General features: G+C 32.4%; 1 protein-coding gene across 1 annotated transcript in view; it reads left to right on the forward strand.

The window, feature by feature from the left end:
• Nucleotides 1-22056, forward strand: part of LOC132757966 (protein phosphatase 1 regulatory subunit 21-like) — a 32423-nt gene extending 10367 nt beyond the window's left edge. Inside the window, exons 4-21 of the mRNA XM_060749465.1 lie at nucleotides 783-884; nucleotides 1708-1872; nucleotides 2563-2621; nucleotides 4476-4570; nucleotides 5363-5565; nucleotides 6895-6996; nucleotides 7595-7683; nucleotides 8134-8270; nucleotides 8780-8872; nucleotides 9936-10063; nucleotides 10606-10773; nucleotides 11128-11220; nucleotides 11569-11670; nucleotides 14059-14193; nucleotides 16510-16656; nucleotides 20193-20291; nucleotides 21451-21615; nucleotides 22039-22056. Coding sequence (XP_060605448.1) covers nucleotides 783-884; nucleotides 1708-1872; nucleotides 2563-2621; nucleotides 4476-4570; nucleotides 5363-5565; nucleotides 6895-6996; nucleotides 7595-7683; nucleotides 8134-8270; nucleotides 8780-8872; nucleotides 9936-10063; nucleotides 10606-10773; nucleotides 11128-11220; nucleotides 11569-11670; nucleotides 14059-14193; nucleotides 16510-16656; nucleotides 20193-20198 — 1824 coding nt within the window. The 3' untranslated portion in view covers nucleotides 20199-20291; nucleotides 21451-21615; nucleotides 22039-22056. The remainder of the gene's footprint in view (nucleotides 1-782; nucleotides 885-1707; nucleotides 1873-2562; nucleotides 2622-4475; nucleotides 4571-5362; nucleotides 5566-6894; nucleotides 6997-7594; nucleotides 7684-8133; nucleotides 8271-8779; nucleotides 8873-9935; nucleotides 10064-10605; nucleotides 10774-11127; nucleotides 11221-11568; nucleotides 11671-14058; nucleotides 14194-16509; nucleotides 16657-20192; nucleotides 20292-21450; nucleotides 21616-22038) is intronic.
• The last annotated feature ends 264 nt before the right edge of the window (nucleotides 22057-22320 follow it).

Raw genomic sequence — 22320 nt, forward strand, 5'->3', positions numbered from 1 at the left:
CGGGGCATAACTCTAAAACTATAAGAGATATCAACATGAAACATTTTAGGTAGATAGATCTCATTGAGTAGAGGTGCAGTGCAAAAGAACCATAACTCTGTTAAGCCTTATTTTTGAATAATCTCCCCTTTTAGAAAAATCTTGTCCAGGACATAGCTGTAAAACTATAAGAGATATCAACATGAAACTTTGTAGGTAGATAAATGTCAATGGGTAGATGTGCAGTGCACAAGAATCATAACTCTACCTTGCCTAATTCTGGAGTTATTGCCCTTTGTTTATTTTTACTTTTTGAATTGTCCAGGACATAACTCGGAAATCATAAGAGATATCATCAAGAAATGTTGTAGGTTGATAGATCACATTGATTAGAAGTGCAGTGCAAAGAACTCTAACTCTGCCTTGCCTAATTTTGGAATTATTGCACTTTGAACTTTTTCCACGGACATAACTCTGAAACTACAAGAGGTGTACTTTCCTGTTTCCAAAACCTATTCGGGGAGCATCACCCGGCTCAAACCGGGCTCTTGTTTCAAATATACTGAAACCCTTGTCTTTGATTTAAAGGTATTTTTGTATGTAAGTCATAATAGTGACACATCTGTATACATGTATGTTCTTTATGCCAAGTTAGTTTTACGTTCTGGTTCAATTGTAAATGTGACTGTCAGGGAAACAATCAGTTTATAAATTGTGATTTAACATTGTAGCATAATTGTGATTTAACATTGTAACATAATTGGGATTTAACATTGTAGCATAATTGTTATTTAACATTTTAGCATAAAGACTCCCCTTCCCATCATGCACCTCCAGTCTCACCTGGGATATTCAATGAGGAACTACAAAATAAAATTGAAGAAAATGCAAGACTACACCAACAGGTATTTTGTTCATTGTACATGTATGTATTAAACAAGGGTAGATAGTTTCTCTTATTTTTCAATTTACAGCTACTGCTTACTGGTGTTATTTTCTCACTTTTATAAAAAAAATTATATAGCATGTTTGACACAAGCCAAATGTACTTCCTATCAATATCATAGCTAGTAAATTTTGAAATTTTATTACTATTCTGTTTGAATAAAAACAATGGAATACAAAATTAGTACATTACTGGCAACTTTTATATTACAGAAATATTATTTTAAGCATACATTGTATATGTACAAAGATGATTATTTTGTCTGTCAATATATTTTGATATCATTAGAAGATGAAATGAAAAAAAAAAAGAACATTTCATATTTTTTCTTGTTTTATTTTGTTATATATTCTAATTATGATTGTTCTTGTATTACAGTTTCTATATTATAAACATGAATTCTATGTTATATACATGTATCCTATGTTATATACATGTATTCTATGTTATTATAAACATATACTGTGTTACATACATCATTAACATGTATTAAATGTTTTATACATGTATTCTGTATTATATACATGCATTCTATGTTATAAACATGTATTCTGTGTGATAAGAACATGTATTATGTGTTACATGTACATATATCCTATGCTCTTTACATGTATTTTATGTGATATGGATGTATTCTATGCTACATGTATATGCACATATATTCCACATAAATGTTATTCACATGTATTCATAATTCTATGTTATATACATGTATTCTATGCTATATGCACATGTATTATATGATATAAACATATATTCTATGACATAAATATGTATTCTAGCTAGGAGACTGTGAAGCTGAATTTACTGCACAGATAAAGGACTTAGAACAGAAACTTGCCCATTTTGAACGACAGTGTGACCAACATGAGGCTGTGCTCAACTCTACAGTACAGAAAAACAAGTCCCAGATTGATAAACTTCAGGAAGAGAAAGCTATGCTAGAGGTAGGTACTGTCATGTACCACATGGTAGCCTTTTTCTGCCCCTTGGCAGTTTATATTTTCTGGTTTGCCCTCCATCCTGCCTTCTGACAAACTTACTGATTGTTTCTCAGGGCAACTTCAATTATCATACATTGTTTGTGTTGAATACAAAAGGCAAAATGTTTAGAAATGCTACAAACACACAATACTATGGTATATAAGACAAAAATTTGAGTAGCATTGATGTTTGCTTCCAGTGTGCAACAAAATTATTACTGGGCTTAACTGCAAGGCAAATTTTGGTCTCAATGACCTAAACACTTTCATTCTGAAACCTAACCCATAGGAAGATATCCATAGAAATTACCAGATATCATTTACTCTAGTGTGTTTTAAAGAAAATGTTGAGCTGTTGATATTGCTGCTGCGTCATTGTTGTCACTGTAACCATCGTTAAAAAAACTGAAAACGCAAAAACTGAAATGAACCAATTATTCAAATAATTTAAAATGTATTACCATGAAATTTGTGGAATACTTGCTTATCATGACTATAAGACAAAGGGCATGATTCTGAAAGCAATGTGTTTTGAGTTGTGCCCCCTTTTAAAACACTTAGAATTGGTGCTCTTTTGAAGTCCATTAGTATGGTATGAACTTCAAACCTATTTCTTATCATTGTACAAGAAAATTAATGCTTAATGTATTTCAGGTGAAACTCCAAACAATAGAAGACGAAATCAAAAACTACAAAGGCAGAACAGAAAAAGCGTAAGTATATATATTTTTAGAAAATATGAACTGTTTTCTTGGTAGTTATTGTTGCTGACATTAACTGAAGTCACTTACCCGCTACAGCTATGGTTTCAAATTCAACAAAATAGTAAATGAAAGGAACCTTTTCATATTGGGAATCTATCCAATATCCATCTTGCGTTATGAAAGTAGAAATGTAATTGGTTTTACCTAAATGTATTTTTCTTTGTGTTGCCTTTTTATTAGTCCCCTACCGGTTTAACCGGAGGGGACTTTAGGTTTACCCTCCGTCCGTCTGTCCGTCTGTCTGTCTGTCTGTCTGTCTGTCTGTCCGTCTGTCTGTCTGTCTGTCTGTCTGTCAGTCCGGTCAGTCCGTCCGTCCACAAAACTGGATCCCGCGATAACGCAAAAAGTACTGAAATATTTTTATGAAACTTGATATATGGATAGATGGGCAGTATGGAGATTATGCACGTCTTTTTTTTTCTTCCTATGTTGAAAATTCTGGTTGCTATGGCAACAAAATAGTCTGAAATATAGGCAAATTTAGCACATAAACTGGATCCAGTGATAACTCAAAAAGTACTGAAAATATTTTTATGAAACTTGAAATATTGGTAGATGGCAGTCTGGAGATTATGCACATCTTTTTCTTTTCTTCCTATGTTGAAAATTCTGGTTGCTATGGCAACAAATAGCCTGAATTTCAAGATTTCTGATTTAAATTTTTTCAGCTTTTTCACTATATGTTCTTTATTTCTTAAGGTGTTACTTCAAACTTTAAATATAAGTTTCTGGTCATCAACCACATCATATGTGACAAGGCTTATAACTCTAGCACAAAAAATATCAGTATTACCTCCCTTGAACTTAGATTTTTTAGGGGAAAAAATGTTGTCTTTTTTAAATAACTTCTTTATTTCCTAATGTATCTACTTCAAACTTCATATATATGTTTCTTATTATCACTCGACATTTTTGAGAAGGTTAAATACTCTAGCAAGACTATTTCCAGAATTATGTCCCCCTTGAACTTAGATTTTTTTCGAGAAACTGGTATTTTCACTCCAACTTCTTCATTCCTTATAGGATTTACTTTAAATAATATGACAAGGTTGTATAAACATAATTTCCTTACTAAGCATGGAAACTTAACACATTACTGTGATATAGACAAACTTATTTTATTATGTTTTGTGGTTGATATTTTCAAATACAGACTTCATCCTCAAATTCATTATAAATGGCAATATACAGGAGTGTATGACAATTAAAGAACTTTTTGAGGGACCGGTAGGGGACTACTGTATTGCCCGCAATACTATCAAATGCTTGTTAGAACTGTACATTATGAAAATGAGGGATTTTGATAAGAATTCACTCCCTTGTGGCTGATGGGTTGAATTGCAGTCGCCGCTTATCCTTATCGTATGTGGCGACTAAATGGCGAAATAAGTAAGTGGCATATTACTTGAGTCTATGCATCTCTTAGCTCCAGCTGGTGAGGTAGTTTTGACTCCTGGTGTTGCTTTAAGTTTGTAAACATCAGAGGTTAGCCAAAATCATCTTTCCTTTGACCTAAATTGTGTTGGTGTGCCGTAAAACCAAACAAAAGAAACAAACAATTTAGATAATAAGTGGCCAACAGGTTAGTCTGGTAATGAATTACCCAACAGAATGGGCTGACTGTATACAGGTAGCAGCATTTATAGGCCTGCAATATTTGCTACTACATGTCATATTGATACCAATAAATAAAACGTCATAAGCTTACAGTAATAATCTTTGTTACAATATTATATAATATGTAGCATTGGACTTGTAAATAAATATTTATTATACATGTATAAATCTTGTATTTTATTTCAGGGAGACTTTACTCGGTACTGTTGAAAACGACTTGAAGAACCAACTGAACCTTGCTAATAAGATTATTGCTGATAAATTACCTTTTGTTGACACAAGTAAGTTTTGTTACTTATAACTTGTAATAATTTTAGAACTATGGTTCTTGTACTGAATATATTTCATGTATTTGTATGACCATTTTAATTTTAGAAGTAGTTTTCATAGACAAATGCACCCTTACTCAAATGTTATCTCATTCACATTTTGGTGATCTGTTCAAATGAGAGCCCTCGACACTTCGATTGTAGAGCCCTCAACCAAAACAAAGCAGAAAAAGATAAACACAGTTGCTAAAAATATCCGAATTAGAAGAACATGCTTGTTTTTCAAAAATCGAAGAATGTTATGCAACTACATAGAACATTGTTTCCATCATTTTGGATACAATTTAGATACGAAATACCCCGAAATTGCGTTGCTAGGACTTCTACCAAATATCAACTTGTGTGTTTTTTCTCACAAGTTGACATATCCTGAGTCTCTACCATTAATGTTGACTCACTTAATCGCTACAGACTATCATTTCAATTAGTTATTATATTCCATAATAAGTCTTGTTATTTTAAGCTTTACTGTCAAGATTGAATTGTTTGCTTGTTTTAAGATAAAATAAAAAGGGAAGTTTTCATTCCAAATAAAGCTAACCTTTGAAATGACATTCTTGAATGATTCCAACTGTGTAAAATAAAATAGATAATTGATTTGCAGCTTTAAGTTGAACAATTACATATCAGCTTTTATTTCCATTTAAACCTTTATTCTTGTATACTATATATAGATAAAGACAATGCTATTTTATTCCTTATAATTATGAACTATATTATTCATTTTGTATTATTTTGTTTTAGAAATACCTGAGTTGAATGGTTTAAATTTACCAACACATGATAGGAGACATCAGCTTAGATCTCGAGAACTTGTAAACCAGTCTGCTAATCTGCTAGGGGAGGTAATTCAAGCACTGTCTAATTTCTACACATACACAGAACAGAGGTCACAGATATATCCCGCAGACGGCAAGGTGGAGCCAATTAGTCCAGTAAATATGCAGGTATAGTCTACCGATAATTTTACCTCTTATTTATCCCTTTCATCAACTAAACTTTGCTTTTTAACTATTCAGAACTAGCCTTATTTTCTGTTTTCTCAATACTGATAAATTAATTTGATGCAAGTCATTTCCCTACAATCAATACTAATAGGTTTCATTTTTACAATATGGTAAATTATGAAAAATAATGAACCCTGAGAAAAAAAACTGTCCATGAAAATGTTCAAAATGTTTTGGTAAATGTATATAGTAAGGGCAACATATTCAAGAGATGCTTTGAATATGAAATCATTGACTGTACTTGAAAGTGCAAATTACTGTCTATGCCCCCAGAACTGGCTTAAGCAGAATTCAAGATTTAAACATAAAAATTGGGAAATTGTGAATCTAGGAACATCCGCAGATGTGGTCATAAAAAGATATACAGTTGACTTCGGTTATAACAAACTCAATGGGACATTAAAATAACGTTCGTTATATCCGAAGTTCGCTAAAAGCGAAGTAGCAACAACTTGCTGACTTGTTTGGATGGGGTAATTTGCCTTAAAAAAGCCGTAGTCTTAACTGGTTACCGGTGTAACCGGTATTTTACTGCAGCGGTTATTTAATGCGGGGCATTTTATTGAGCAATATATTATGTACATGGTACATATATTTATTCATGTATTAATTGTCTATGAAGTTCTTACCATTTGTTTTCTTTTGCTATTTGTTTATTATCGTTTGGTTAATATTACAAACACAAAACATTGATTTCTTTTCAATTATCGGGTATTTACAACAATCAAACAATCACCTGAGGGTGTGAAATACAAATTTTCTGTAACAAGTGGGAAATTATGTTGTGAGAACATTTTTCAAAATCTTTATTCCCTGAAGCCATAACTAACCTGTGCAATCATTCGATTGTTTAATTATCGGATAGTGTTATTCATGTACTGATTCTAATCGAGGGCATCCCGATATTTCAATTATAAAAGTTTGTTATGACCGAGGAAATTTAAATGTTTTCCGTCATTTGGGGCTTGAAGAAATGGTTCGTTATAGCGGAAAATTCGCTATAAGCAAGTACGTATTAAGTGATGTGATTTAATATACAATAAAGAAGGAATCGGCCGGGGATATCAAATTTAGTTCGCTATTAACGATAATTCGTTATAAGCGAGTTTGTTATAAGTGGAGTCGACTGTATCCTCATTTTTGCTAGAAGTTTGATAAAACCATTTATCTGAACTTTCAGTTTGGTAAGCAATTATGAAACTTTTCTATATTATTGATTGATCTTTCCAGGAAAAAAACATCAAGATGTGAATTTTCTTTGTTTTTCAGTTTTGTAAATTACTGCATGAGAATTTATCTCATTTACGGCCAGTAGAACTGTCATTGAAGGAGTTTGTAGCCTCATTTAAAGAGGATGCATTAACTACACTTGTAAGTTTATTACATTGTATCATTACTTTGATGAATGGTTTTCTGACTATGAATAATTTAGTTTTAACATATTTATTGAAACTTATTAGTAACTATAGTTATAAGCTTACTTGAATCATGTCAATGAAGTTACGTCTTAAACTGGCCAATACAAATACAATATGATTATAAGTCCAAACAAACATGTCTGCATGCTAATCAGCCGGACACATTTGAGCTGGGTCACAACAAAACCAACATAATGGGTTTGCGACCAGCATGGATCCAGACCAGCCTGCACATCCGCGCAGTCTGATCAGGATCCATGCTGTTCGCAAACCAACCCTATTACAAGTAGTGAAACTGATAGCGAACAGCTTGGATCCTGATCAGACTGATAAAATACATTGGTATCACCATAATTCTTGGCTAGTTTAAACATATTTATTTCAATATTTTACATATATTACATTTTATATGTGTATAATTGTTACATAAATTGAAAGGGATTAGAACGAAAGAAAACTTATATAGTTCCTCTCCCTAATTCTTGGCTATGAGTGATTATTGTTAAAGAAACTGGTGTTTATACAGGTATATTTCTCTTTCTATATTGTAGGAAACTGCTACTGGGTTACAACCATTTGCCAAAAATGTAAAGAAAATGGTGGCATATATGAACAAAGTACTGCCTTACCAACTGTCAAGGTTTGTAATTATGTAACTCATATACATGAACATGTAGTTGTTTTTTCTATCACATGACATCCCTTGTCTTCAGTCAATATAACCATTCTGTTTTTCTTTACATTGCATTAATTATATTTAATGTAAAGTTTGCATTCTGTTTACATAATTTAGATAAAACAAGAATTAAGACATTTTATTTACATGTTAAAGATTCTTAATTTAAGATTATCTTTAATTTTTCTTGATCAAATACAACGTAATTCAATTGGCTTAGAGAGGTCACATGGTGATTTTCTTTTCATTGGATGCTAAAAAAGTATCTATTTCAACATTTTAATCTTATAAATGTATATATGATCTCAACTTTGTTTTGGTTTGAATGTAAACCATGCTTTAATTTGAAGATAGATCAGTGATTTAGAAATGTAATAGTGAAGGTATAACAGGTACTATTATTGGATATTTCAGTTTAGAAGAGGAGTGTGCAGTGTCATCATGTACATCAATGTTAGAATCTAAAAACATGGACCTACATAGATCTCTGAAGAAACTAAACGCAGTATTCAATAAACTAGACACTATAACTAGTCTTCTTGCAGCTCAAAGTGAGTTCTTACATGAAACTTTATATCATTTACAGTAGAACATGTTTTGATAATATTGTAAAGACATGGCATGTTACTTGTATTCATGACTGGTTAGCACAACACTTCTGTACATTATTCTTTGGGACCGCCTCCATGATCGAGGGGTTAGAGTCAATGACTTCTAATCCAGTTACCTCTCTGGCATGGGTTTGATCCCCGGGAGATGCTTTGGTAGTTTAGCGCGGAGGAAGGTAGTCTAGTACTGGTGTTACTCTCCAGGAATGATGGTTAGGAAACTACCCACCTATATGACTGAAATACTGTTGGAAAAAGGCGTAAAATGAAACAAACAAACAAACATTATTCTTTGTTTACTATTTAGGTCACTCCTTGCTGATTCAAATATTTTAGATATAAGAGTAGTCAGTCACAAAATAGAATGAAAGGAACAATTCTGAAACAATTTCCACACAATTCATATAAAAGTATACATTTAACCCAATAGTTGTGTTTATTTTTTTTTTCAGGTACAAAATCTTGTGCACACAGTCCATCAAATCACCCTCGTATGTTCACCATATTATGTAATTATCTGACTGATCTACATGAGGTTGTACGAGGTAATATGTTCTTACATCATTAAAAAAGAATAAATAGAGGATATTGAATGAGTGTAGGTTTAATACTAAATTTATTGAACGAGTTGAATAAAATCATATTATGCGAGCCTCTGGCGAGCATAATATGATTTTATTCAACAAGTTCAATAAATTTAGTATTAAATCTACACGAATATAATATTCTATTTATCACATATATAAAATAAGAACGGTAAACTGTTAAAAAGAGTCATTTTTTATTCGACGCGCCTACAGTGTAACGCTAACATTAGCGCGCTTTTACGCTATGTTTATAGCGCAAATGACGTCACGTCCAAGTGTTATTACACTAGTGTAATATCGTATAGTGTAATATCGTTTTTATTAAATGGCTTTATTACACTCCTGCACCGCGGTTTATGTGATAATAAGGATTATCAATTATAAACTTGTTGATACATGTAATATAATGTATCCTCTCATACTGTAACATTATCGGGAAAGAAAAAAATAGAGGATATTGAATGAGTGTAGTTTAATACTAAATTTATTAAACGAGTTGAATAAAATCATATTATGCGAGCCTGTGGCGAGCATAATATTGTTTTATTCAACGAGTTTATTAAATGTAGTATTGAATCTAAACGAATATAATATTCTATTTATCACATATATAAAATGAGAACAGTAAACTGTTAAAATGAGTAATTTTTCAATGACGCGCCTATAGTGTAAGGCTATCATTAGCGCGCTTTAACGCTATGTTTATATATAGCGCAAATGATGTCACGTCAAAGTGCTATTACACTAGTGTAATATAGTTTTTATTAAATGGCTTTATTACACTCCTGCGCCGCGTATTATGTGATAATTGTAATTATGTACCCTTTACAACAAACAATTATTTTATTGGCAACAAATGAACAGAAAACTTAACAATGAGTAATAAAGGTATCAAAAAGCAATAGATTTTTACTGCCAGTACACATTTGTAGAAAGTAATAACTGGACAGCCATATTTTTTCTTCTTGATTTAACATTACAGACAATATGTATGATTAATATATGTAATGAATTATTACAGAGGTATCCAAGCATTACAATGCCAAAGTATCATTAGAGCATCAGATGCCAACAGCTACACAACGATTGAAGACAACAGATGAATGTGTTGTCTCATCACTTATATCTCTAGTCACTTCCACTGGAAAGGTTTGTCTCTTATCTTCTGTATCTATATTCATCATTGCCCCCTCCCCCACCCCCTTTCAGAAAAGTTGATTCCATCCATCTTATTTGTAGTCATATTGTCTATCCCAGGATATCTAATGATTATGTATTGTAACTTCAACTTCTGTTCCCTTCCATTATCTTCTTTTCTTCTGAAAAGTTAATCTCTTGCTTCATGTTTTTAGTCACTATCTGTCCCAACACATCAAATAAATTCCTTTTGTAGTTTCCTCTTAAAAGTTAGTGTAATTATCCATTTGAATATACATGTATGATAGAATTGTCTATTTTGTCTTCCTTCTTACCATGTCTAATTACATTCATTTCAACCTTATACTATATTCTTGCATATCAGATAGGATGTTCATCTTTTTTCACCAATGCTAACAAAACTCATCTCACACTCTATGTGCATATATAAATACATCAAATAAGGTGGATATATTTTATTCAATCAAATACAAAGCATTGTACTATTTCTTTGCATAGATAAATTAATTTGTTTGTATAAATTTTAATTTCAGTTTTCAACATTTTTGTCTGGTAACAAGGAATTTTTCAGTCAGCGTGCCGGGTACCGTACAAGAGGAAGTAGTATAGGTATAGATCCTGGTACCCAAACTGTCCGCTCAAATCCTGCAACAGTAAACTTTAGACAAAAAGCTGCACAGTATATTGCATTGTTATCTAAGGTAATAAATTGTCTTACAAGATACTTAACATTTTCAACATTTACCTGTGTTAATGTGTGTTTGATTCTTTTGTTTTCAGAATTAAAATACTACTGATGTTAATTATAAACAAATCATTAGATAAAATAATATTACATGAAAGTACTGATTGCATAATAGTGCAAGAAACATGCATATGAAAAAAATTGTCTTTCATAATATGTTGATACATAAACATGCTTCAAATTAATTTTCATTTTCTTCAAATTGTTTTACACACTGTTGTGTTTGCTTGGTTAGTTCTCAGAAGTTTTCAAAATGTTTCCAATAAAGTAGTAAATTTTTGTTAGAAGTAGGTAATTTTTGTATTTTTAGCCATGCCCAGAGTCAGTACCCCACCACATTGCAGTTCACAATAGAAAAGTGTTGCTAAGTTCTGCTGAGAGCAGGGAAGGACTTGCTAAACAAGTAAGTCAACTGTTTGTGTTTATTTTAAATTGAAGTACCGTGATTTATATTTAAAAAGATAAAATTGATACAAAAGCCTTTAGTTTTTTTTAAGTGAAGAAAATACATTATATACATTTGGCCTTGATATATAACAGTACGAAGGGATGGGGGGAAGAACAAGTCCCAAACAAGAATTTTGTTTTCTAACATTTTATGAAAGTACCTTTTCTTGAGTATTTACAATACCTTCATCAGGGCATTGATATGTAGGACTTTTTGGGCTTTAGTATGTAAGAAATTTTCTAGCTTTAGAAATGAGTGTATGTAAAGAATTTTCAAATGCCATCTGAATATGCTCTGTTATAGATTGAGACATTCCAACAGAAGGTGAGCAAACTTGAGCAGGAAAAAGAACATTGGATGCTGGAACATCAACTTTTAAAAATCAAGTTTGAAAATGAAACAGAGGTAAAATCATTTTATAGATACCTTCTTTGCTCTTCATGTTACTTTTTTGTCATACTTTCATTTTCCTCAAAATTAAGTATTATTCACATAGATATTTTGATTTTGTAACTGTAAATTGTTCTGAAAAGGACAGTGTTAACAATTTCGAGTTCAAATGTGCTGGAATATAATTATGAAGACCAATAGGCCACCAAGTGATTAATTACATAGCATTTGAGCAATAAACCATGCAATATTTTACTATAATATAATGCCAAAAAAATTAATCTCACAGAATTGATAAAAATATGTTGGAACTACATTGATGGTAGAAGTAATTTACCTGATGTCATTTGTTTTTTATGCTGTGCATATAATATAGTGTAATTATGCACTTGATCGCCCAATCTGTTTGATAGGGGAATAGTGTGAAGCGTGTTAGAATATAAATAACAAGAGCTTATACTGTTGTTTTAAACTGGCAAACTTGAAACAGCTTAACTTATTGTTTTCTTATTTTGTCAATTTAAATATAATATTTAAACATGTATGTTGTTGTATCAGGCAAATAAGGTAAATAAGGTATATTAATACTTAATTTATGATTTCATTATACAGTTATAATTTTGTTTACATTTTGTTTTATTGTTAAAGATGTTAATTATGAATTTGTTTAATAGTTTTATCTTTATGTAAAGGAAAATTTAATTTATTAATACTTGGATTTTCTAAAAATTTCAGAAGATATTGCTTAAGTAAATTATGTTTGGTGATAATAGATGATAGTGATATACATGTATTTCAAACTGGTTAAATTAAATCTATTTTTAGACACAGATTTGATAAGTACATGTGGTTTTACCCGCTAAATATCTCACAAAACTAAAGTTACTGGTATCCCATAACATTTTATTTGGATTGCAATAGATTTTGAAAATTATGTGTTTTTGGTAAATTTCCAAATTCCTACTCAACCTTCCCTAGTTTTACAATATTTTGTGTCAGGTTACAAAATAGATCTTAAGTTATCTACTTTAACTACCTCAGATAAAATATTTTATGAAACCAGGCTTTTATCAGTTACAGTTTAATGTTCTATATCTTTGTTATATTGTCATGCTTGGTAAAATTGTCCTTACTATGTTAATCCATAGTAATGTTGTGAAATAATTGATTAGGTGTGGTACAAGTTTACTATTTGCTTCTTATGTAACCCTTGTCATGGTAAATATCTTAAATGGACTTGTCAGTCTTTAAATCAGGACAACACCATTCATTTTTTTAGGGGAAACTTCAAAATATGTATTGACTGAATAACAAATAGTGCTGTCAGAGGAGTAGAAATAATTGCCACCAGCAGGCTTAGGGATAAAATATCTATAGATGGGAGTAAATTAAATTCCTTTGAAATCATTTAGAAATTTGATATTCTTTTTCACCATTTCTTAGTATTTAAAACATTTATTATCTAGCTACAAACATTATTTTACAAACTTTAAATGTCAGGAAAATAAAAATCAGCTGATTTATGGAAGGTTGTGGTACCAATCAGGTGCCTGTCCTTGACTAATATTATCTTTCACTCATTTGGATATTACTAGAACAAATCACACTTGGTGCTTTCTTGCCAAGCGAGATCTTGGTCAAGTAAAATCCACTTGAGTCAGATAATGGTTCCAGATCAAGATGCTTGTACAATAACCCTATTACCATACACCAATTTTTAGCTCGACTTTTCTATGAAAAGGGGAGCTATCCTACTCGCCCCGGCGTCGGCGTCGGCGTTGGCGTCACACCTTGGTTAAGTTTTTCGTACCACCCCACTTTATTTCAGAAGTATTACAAGTATGGCTTTGAAACTTACCATACTTGTTCACCATCATAACCTCCATCTACAGACAAGAGTACATAACTCTGTCAAGGTTTTTGACAGAATTATGGCCCTTTTTTGACTTAGAAAGTGTATTGAGCTTGGTTAAGTTTTTTGTACCACCTCACTTTATTTCAAAACCATTGGAGGTATTGCTTTGAAACTGACCATACTTGTTTACCATCACGACCTTCATCAACAGACAAGAGGACATAACTCTGTCAAGGTTTTTGACAGAATTATGCCCCTTTTTGACTTAGAAAATACATTGAATATGGGTAAAATCCACTTATTGCCTTAACCCTTTGAGATATTGCTTTGAAACTTTTAATGCTATTTCACATCACACAATTCAGTAAAATAATTCTTCACTAAATATCTTAATGCTCATGGCCATTGTTCACTTTAAAAATACAGAGATTCTTGTATTGCCTTTTACTGCAAAAACTTTTTTTATTGGCAAGCAATAAAAAAGTCGAGCGCGCTGTCTTACGGACAGCTCTTGTTTAGATATGACATAAATATTTTGTTATTTCTAGAAAAGTAAGAAGTTAGAGAAACAACTAGAGAACAGTAGTCACGTAGAGCAGATCACATCAATACAAGATAATATAGAAACACCCGTCCCTGTCAGGAAAGGAACAGACTCGGATAAACGTCTTGATGTTACCATGGTAACTTAAATGTTTTATTATTCAAGTAATGCTATTTATATTGAATTAGGACATTTTCTTAGAAATTCAAAATTTTCTCAGTTTTTCGTCTTAAGACTGATATCTGACTTAGGAATTTCCTTGAAACACAACTCAGGTTCCATTTTAGAACATTTGAATGTTTATCTTTTCACACTATTTTCATGAAGTTATCCTTTTTAGCTCACCTGTCACAAAGTGACAGGGTGAGCTTTTGTGATCGCTTTTCGTCCGGCGTCCGTCCGTCCGTCGTCCGTCCGTCGTCCGTCCGTCCGTAAACTTTTGCTTTAAATGACATCTCCTCATAAACTACTGAGCCAATTTCATCCAAACTTCACAGGAATGTTCCTTTGGTGGTCACTTTTAAAAATTGTTCAAAGAATTTAATTCCATGCAGAACTCTGGTTGCCATGGCAACCGGAAGAAAAATCTTTAAATATCTTCTTTTAAAGAACTGTAAGAGCTAGAGCTTAGATATTTGGCATGAAACATCTTCTAGTGAATGTCTACCAAGTTTGTTCAAATAAAAGCCCTGGGGTCAAAATTGGCCCCGCCCCAATGGGTCATTGATTTTCCCTATATGCATATAGTAAAAACTTAAAAAATCTTCTTTTAAAGAACCCAAAGAGCTAGAGCTAAGATATTTAGCATGAAACATCTTCTAATGAGTGTCTACCAAGTTTGTTCAAATAAAAGCCCTGAGGTCAAAATTGGCCCTGCCCCAGGGGGTCCATAGATTTTCCCTATATGCATATAGTAAAAACTTAAAAAATCTTCTTTTAAAGAACCCAAAGAGCTAGAGCTAAGATATTTGGCATGAAACATCTTCTAGTGAGTGTCTACCAAGTTTGTTCAAATACAAGCCCTGGGGTCAAAATTGGCCCCGCCCTGGGGGGTCATTGATTTTCCCTATATGCATATAGTAAAAACTGAAAAAATCTTCTTTTAAAGAACCGTAAGAGCTAGAGCTTAGATATTTGGCATGAAACATCTTCTAGTGAATGTCTACCAAGTTTGTTCAAATAAAAGCCCTGGGGTCAAAATTGGCCCCGCCCCAATGGGTCATTGATTTTCCCTATATGCATATAGTAAAAACTTAAAAAATCTTCTTTTAAAGAACCCAAAGAGCTAGAGCTAAGATATTTAGCATGAAACATCTTCTAATGAGTGTCTACCAAGTTTGTTCAAATAAAAGCCCTGAGGTCAAAATTGGCCCTGCCCCAGGGGGTCATTGATTTTCGCTATATGCATATAGTAAAACCTTAAAAAATCTTCTTTTAAAGAACCCAAAGAGCTAGAGCTAAGATATTTGGCATGAAATATCTTCTAGTGCGTGTCTACCAAGTTTGTTCAAATAAAAGCCCTGGGGTCAAAATTGGCCCCGCCCTGGGGGGGTCATTGATTTTCCCTATATGCATATAGTAAAAACTTAAAAAATCTTCTTTTAAAGAACCGTAAGAGCTAGAGCTTAGATATTTGGCATGAAACATCTTCTTGTGAATGTCTACCAAGTTTGTTCAAATAAAAGCCCTGGGGTCAAAATTGGCCCCGCCCCAGGGGGTCATTGATTTTCCCTATATGCATATAGTAAAAACTTAAAAAATCTTCTTTTAAAGAACCCAAAGAGCTAGAGCTAAGATATTTAGCATGAAACATGTTCTAATGGGTGTCTACCAAGTATGTTCAAATAAAAGCCTTGGGGTCAAAACTGGCCCCGCCCTGGGGGTCATTGATTTTCCTTATATGTGTATAGCAAAAACTTAAAAATCTTCTTTGAAAAAACCCAAATAGCTTTAGTTTAGATATTAAGCATGAAACATCTATAAGTAAATATCTACAAATTAAAGCCCGGGGTCAAAACTGGCCCTGCCCCAGGGGTGTCATTGTTTTTAACCCATATGTGTATAGTAAAAACTTAAAAAATCTTCTTTTAAAAAACCCAATGAGCTAGAACTTAGATGTTTAGCATGAAACATCTTCTTATGGGTGTCTACCAAGTCTGTTCAAATGAACAAATAAAAGCCCTTGGGTAAAAATTGGCCCGGGGGGGGGGGGGGGGGCTATATACAGGTGAGCGACCTCAGGGCCATCATGGCCCTCTTGTTTTAAATTCTTCTGATTTTAACTTTTCATTGTTAGTTTTAGAGATATAAAGACACACACATACATGTATTAACTTAATGTGACAGCCAAATATATAATAGTTTAAAGAAGCTAGTCTGAGTTTATACCACTAATAAAGGGCTACATATATCTGCTCTAGTGGTCATTATTTTAACTTTATTATTATAATTCCAGCTAGGAAAAGTTGAAAGTTCTACAAAATCTACTGGTGTTGTTGATACAAGAGAGATGTTAATAAAGAATCATTTCTCTACAAGAATTAATGAACTAACTCAACAGCTACAATTATCAGACAGCAAATGTGTCAGCTTCCATGCTGAGGTAACTGCATTTTATAGGAGAAATACTTTTCTTTTGTTTATTAATCTTCTTAGATATTGGTAATAATTGATTGAGCGAAAAGGTACCATAAGTTCACAAATTATAATAGAGTTACTATATCATTAAAGTCTGTTTAAATAAGATCTTGCACTGGCAGGAGCTAATGAGCAAATGGGCACCAAAATTATTAAATAGGCTCAAGAAAATCATGATTGGCTCAAACTTGCGAAAAATGTGACTTTTGGAATCTCCAGTCTAAATTAGCACTTGCTATTTTAAGAATGGAAAAGTACACATTTGGTTTCCATTTACAACTTCTGCTTTACATGCTTCTTATCTCAAAACACAGCGACACAGTCTAAAATGAACTAAATCTTAATTCACAAACCATAATCACTATAAAGTAAAACTGCATTATAAAGACATCTTTCTTTCAAATACTGCTTAAAATTTTGCTTGGACTCTGTTTATAGACTAAAGAAAAATATTCACTCAAGCTTATGAGATTGGTAGGAATGAGCAAAATATTATAGCAGGGTCTGATGGCTATCTGTCCTTTTAGCTCGACTATTCGATAAGAATAAGTAGAGCTATTGCAGTCACCCGAGCGTCGGTGTCGGCGTAACCACTTATGTTAAAGTTTTTGTAATAGTTCAAATATTTTCAAAGTCCATTGACATATGGCTTTGAAACTTTGCACACACTTGTTCACCATCATGACCCCCAAACTGCTAGACAGGAGGAGGTTAAACTCTATCAAGCATTTTGACAGAATTATGCCCCTTTTTCGACTTAGAATTTAGGTTTAAACGTTTTGTAATAGTTCAAATATTTTCAAAGTCCATTGACATATGGCTTTGAAACTTTGCACACTTGTTCACCATCATGACCCAACCCTGAGTAGACAGGAGGAGGTAACTCTATCAAGCATTTTGACAGAATTATGCCCCTTTTTCGACTTAGAATTTATGTTAAAGGGAAAGACAAGGTTGGAATAAAAACTTGATTTCAGAAAAAGAATACTATAAATAATAAATCTGCAAATTTTCTGCCGCCAAATAAAAATATTAAACAAATGACAACAAAATTTAAATCGCTAAATCAGCGATTTCTACAAATCAGTAAGCGCGGCCATGTTTGTGTATTGGCCGTATAAAACAGGTGCGCGGATGTCATTTTCCCACATCTTTAAGATTTATGATAAATCTAGTTGAATCCGTAGGGAAATATTAATATAATTAAGTATTGACCAGACAATTTAATTTCCAACAGGAGGTAGAGAGGAGATTTTTTATGGTTCAAAATACGTAACAATAATCCAAAAAAAATAAAAATGAATATAATAACACAAAATAATCAACGTCTACCGGTCGCACCACTTCAGGCCAGTGATGCTCCGTTACTCCAAACAATGCTATGTTCATTAAAGTCTCATCTTAATGTAGACTAATAAACACAATATTTCACAATTATAATACACAATGTTATTATTTAACACAAGTTCAACAATCAAATAAAGCAATTAAATAACAAACGCACCAACGCCATAATTGGCTGTTAATTATTGAACGGCATAATTTATCTATTATTATTAAAAATCCTACTAAAACGGGTCTTAATGTACTGAATTAGATTTTTGCAGTTTATTCTGACTTTCAAATTTAAAGTTGAAATTATGTTACTTAATTGATGTACACATTACAAAATATATAAGAACTCTTTGAAAAGTAAATTGTTAACATGTTCTGTTTCAACGTATGTGCTGCCGTCGTATCTTAGCCCATATAAACGTAGGCAAAAACATTTTTATTTTGGCTGCTAAAAAATTTAATTGCAAATGTATTCGCACAATTCGCTGGTTTTCTATGCTAATATGCTGAATTCTGTGCAGTGTCCATTTTAATGATTCTTATTTCACCAAATTTCCTGTCACCCTGTTACTGACGATTTTTATTTTGCTCCTTGGGTATGCTTTTTTGTGCCGACAGACCTTTTTATCATGCACAAATTTGCCCGATTGGGTTAAATCACCCTTTCAAAAATTTTCTAATGACGAAATTATAATCATATTTAACGCTTTCATCGTTGAAACTGGAAATGGACCTAAGGGGGAATTAAGTTCCACCCGTGGGAATTATGGCTGAAAGCAGTTCTTTCATAAAAATGCAAACACATTTTTTCAAGTTACCAATAATCTTTTTTTTAAATATTAATAGACCTCTTATGATTTTTTGTTTTATTGGATTAAAATTACGGTAGAAATGCGTTATGGTGGAGCGGAAAAGTGGGGGAGGGGGAAAAGTATCAAATGTTTTTTGGTAAAAGTGGTTGGAAAGGGAAAAGACAGGTGAGGGAAAAAAAATCTATAGGGAACTAGATAAACCCGAGAATAGCGTAATTACAGGGAATTTCGGCAATCTAAAATTGTTGTTTTGTACCAGTCTTTGACTGGGTGCATAAATAACCAAAGGGGATTCTGTTTCCAAATATTAGTCTGGCTGGCCCCATTTTCCGGGGGCCATTCTGACCTTCTCATTTTAGGTCAATGCGGAAAAAAGGTCCTCAGGGAGATCTTTATATTGGATTTTGTTTATTTTACGTGAAAAAAAAAATACATGACCGGGGGATGACCCTTTCGGACAGCTTGTTTTGGAAAAAAAGTACAAAAAAAAAGTATATGTCAATTTTAAAAAGTTTTAAAAGTACCAAATTAAATTAAGTTATGTTTGAAAATTTAAACGTCTTGCTTTTAAATTAAAGCATTGGGTGGGTCATCATCAAGCTTGAAAAAAGAAAAAATGATAAATTAAAGTCCGGCGTCTTCAATTAAATTTTTAAAGCAAACCAGTTCCATATGCGTTTTTCTAAAAAATATGTAATGTTTTCGCTAAATTAATAAATTCTTCATCAGATGTATTTTTCAGTTGTACCAGCGTGAACAACCTAACGGAAGTGGGTGTAACACTTCACAATTCGGTCTCGTCTGTCTCGCGAGAATGACAGAACGCCAAAAATGGCGGCGGCCTGGACTTAATTTTCAATAAAAATAGGTCTTAAAACACGAATTTTCACTTTAGGGTTGATGTCAGACAGAGAAACTGCATGGTTCCTCTTTTTTAAATTGATGATTATTTATATTGACGACATCGAATCCATCCATTCCTATTTTTTTAAGTTTTTTTAATACCTCAAACTATTTTCAAAATTCGATTACATATGGCTTTAAAACTTGCACATTTTCACATCATTACCCCAAGGCCTGTAAAACAGAGGGTAACTGTATCAAGCATTTTTTTCTATCAAAGCACTAAAGAATAGTCGAGCGTGCTTTGGGCCTACCGAAGGTCGTTTTGTTGGTAATTCTCAACTTATCACTTTAAAAAAATAATATTAATTTTTTCCCGTCATAGAATCATAGTAATATATGTTTTTACCCTAAATTAGGAAGATAGAACATATTTGATTATCAGAATTTTATGGTGAACAAAAAAAAATATATTGATGTAATATTTTGAGAACTCTTGACATTGTTGTAGGTTTGAGCCTTACACAAACAGTTACAGATGGGAGAGAGAGCTAAGAAACATGCCGAGGATGAACTTAAAGCAATGTCACAAACATATGCTCAACTCAAGGTATGTATGCTAGTATCTGATTTATGACATTCCTTATGTTAGAAATTATATGTTATAATTATATTATCAAAGCATAATTATGTTTCTTTATCAACTTTAATGACAATAACAAAATTTTCATATTTTTGTTCAAAAGTGCTATGTGCTCTGTATTTGAATGTGTTTGAAACACTCATTTAAACCCTGACCTGTGAAATAATGAATAGGTCATATTAGACTGTATCAAATACATGTGTACATGTAATAGAAAGAGCACCAAAACACGAGGCTATCTGATTTGTACGAGGGGGCGTAGCCCCCCGAGTATTAATCAGATTGCCGAGTGTTTTGGTGTTCTTTCTCTTTTGTATCATAGTCAAACATAAAAACACGTTCCCTGTTGTCACAATATGAAACTCCGGCAAAAATGAACCAATGAACGAACATCTGAATATGATATTTCTGTCGCTTTCCCTTTCTCTGCCATCACAATATGTAAACCCCAGCAAAAATGAACCAATCAATGGGCATGATCTGGAGTGCGGGTAACTGATACCTGCACTCCAGTTACCGCAATGTGCATGTATATGTATACAATTTAACTCTGACACATTTTCAACAGAAAGGTCCCCAAACTATGATACAAGTATAATTACGTTACTATGCAAATATGAAGGAAGGTTTAAGTATTCCACTATCTTAAACACTGGATCATTTGGTATTTAAAGTTAATTGCTATAAAATATGTTCATGAGTGTGCATTTATCAGCCCAAATAAACTGTCAAGTCTCGGGGTTTCTTTTTGACTTGATTGTCTAGAGTATGAATGTTTATTAATATGTGTGATACTCCACAGTTATTTGGTAATTTATAAGACTGTCACCCAGACCCCAGGAGATATGTCAAAATTTCGCCTTCTGTCATTCATAACATTGTTAGATGAATGAGATGGTTAAGTTTTCTTTTGGCACCAAATCAATGGGGGATATGTCTAATGCACAATTGTAGGGCATTTAGCTGGATCTTATCATTAAATGATAACTAAAAGAAGGACCTTTACTGGAGTTTAGGTAACCATTAAGTGAATTTCTTGCTTTTACTTGTGGCTGTGATGGGTCAGTGAGTGTTACAGTTGACTAGTGCTTAGCAAGCATTAATTTTATTGTTTGAATATATTTAGGATGAGTTATCAACCACCAGTAAGAATTATGAAAGCCAGTTAAGTATGATGAGTGACCACTTGGCTGGAATGAATGAAAAACTGACCCAACAAAAAGATGAAATAGATGAACTCAAGTCTCAGATATCTAACGCTAAATCTTCATCTTCATCATCACATTCTAAGGTAAATTTTTCTTTAAATTTCTAAAAATGTTGATTAATGTTTTGATCTGTATGATTATCTACTGATCGAGTTATAATATTGCTATAAATATGCAGTGATCTATGTTGCTTTACTGATAATGATAATATATATATCAAATGATAACCATTGAAATCTACATATACAATTTTAGATATTGCTCCTGATGTGATAACCATTGAAATCAACCTATACAATTAGAGTTATTGTCAGTATCAGTATTTTGCATTTCCCTTTCAATCTTAATTTACAATGTATAAATCTTTATTTGCACATTTTACAAAAATATGTGTGTTAATGTAACAAAAGAAAAAAAAAAAAAAAAAAAAAAAAAAAAAGTGTTCGGTAATAATATACACTTTCCCCATTTGTTTTTAATTACAATTATTTTTTTCTACTTTTCAGTTTTCATTGAAAAAAATCAGAGAAAATGAGGGACAATGTAGGATGATATATCATGTTACAAAGGGAAACAGTACATTTACTTCTGGATCTTATGATTTACCAGTGATTAGAATACTAAAAATTTATATTTGTTTTCTGAGGGGCCTTGAAGCTTATCACAATGATTAATTTCCTATATCTCTTTGTTGAATTTTTTGATTGGTTGATGAAGAAAAAGCTATCCTTTAAATATGGACATATGTAGGGCGCTAAGATTTACATGTTTGCAAATGATATTAGCAT

The sequence above is a fragment of the Ruditapes philippinarum genome, unplaced genomic scaffold, assembly GCF_026571515.1.
Source record: "Ruditapes philippinarum isolate M1 unplaced genomic scaffold, ASM2657151v2 ctg1467_1_1_1_1, whole genome shotgun sequence".
In the NCBI taxonomy this organism is placed as follows: Eukaryota; Metazoa; Mollusca; class Bivalvia; order Venerida; family Veneridae; genus Ruditapes; species Ruditapes philippinarum.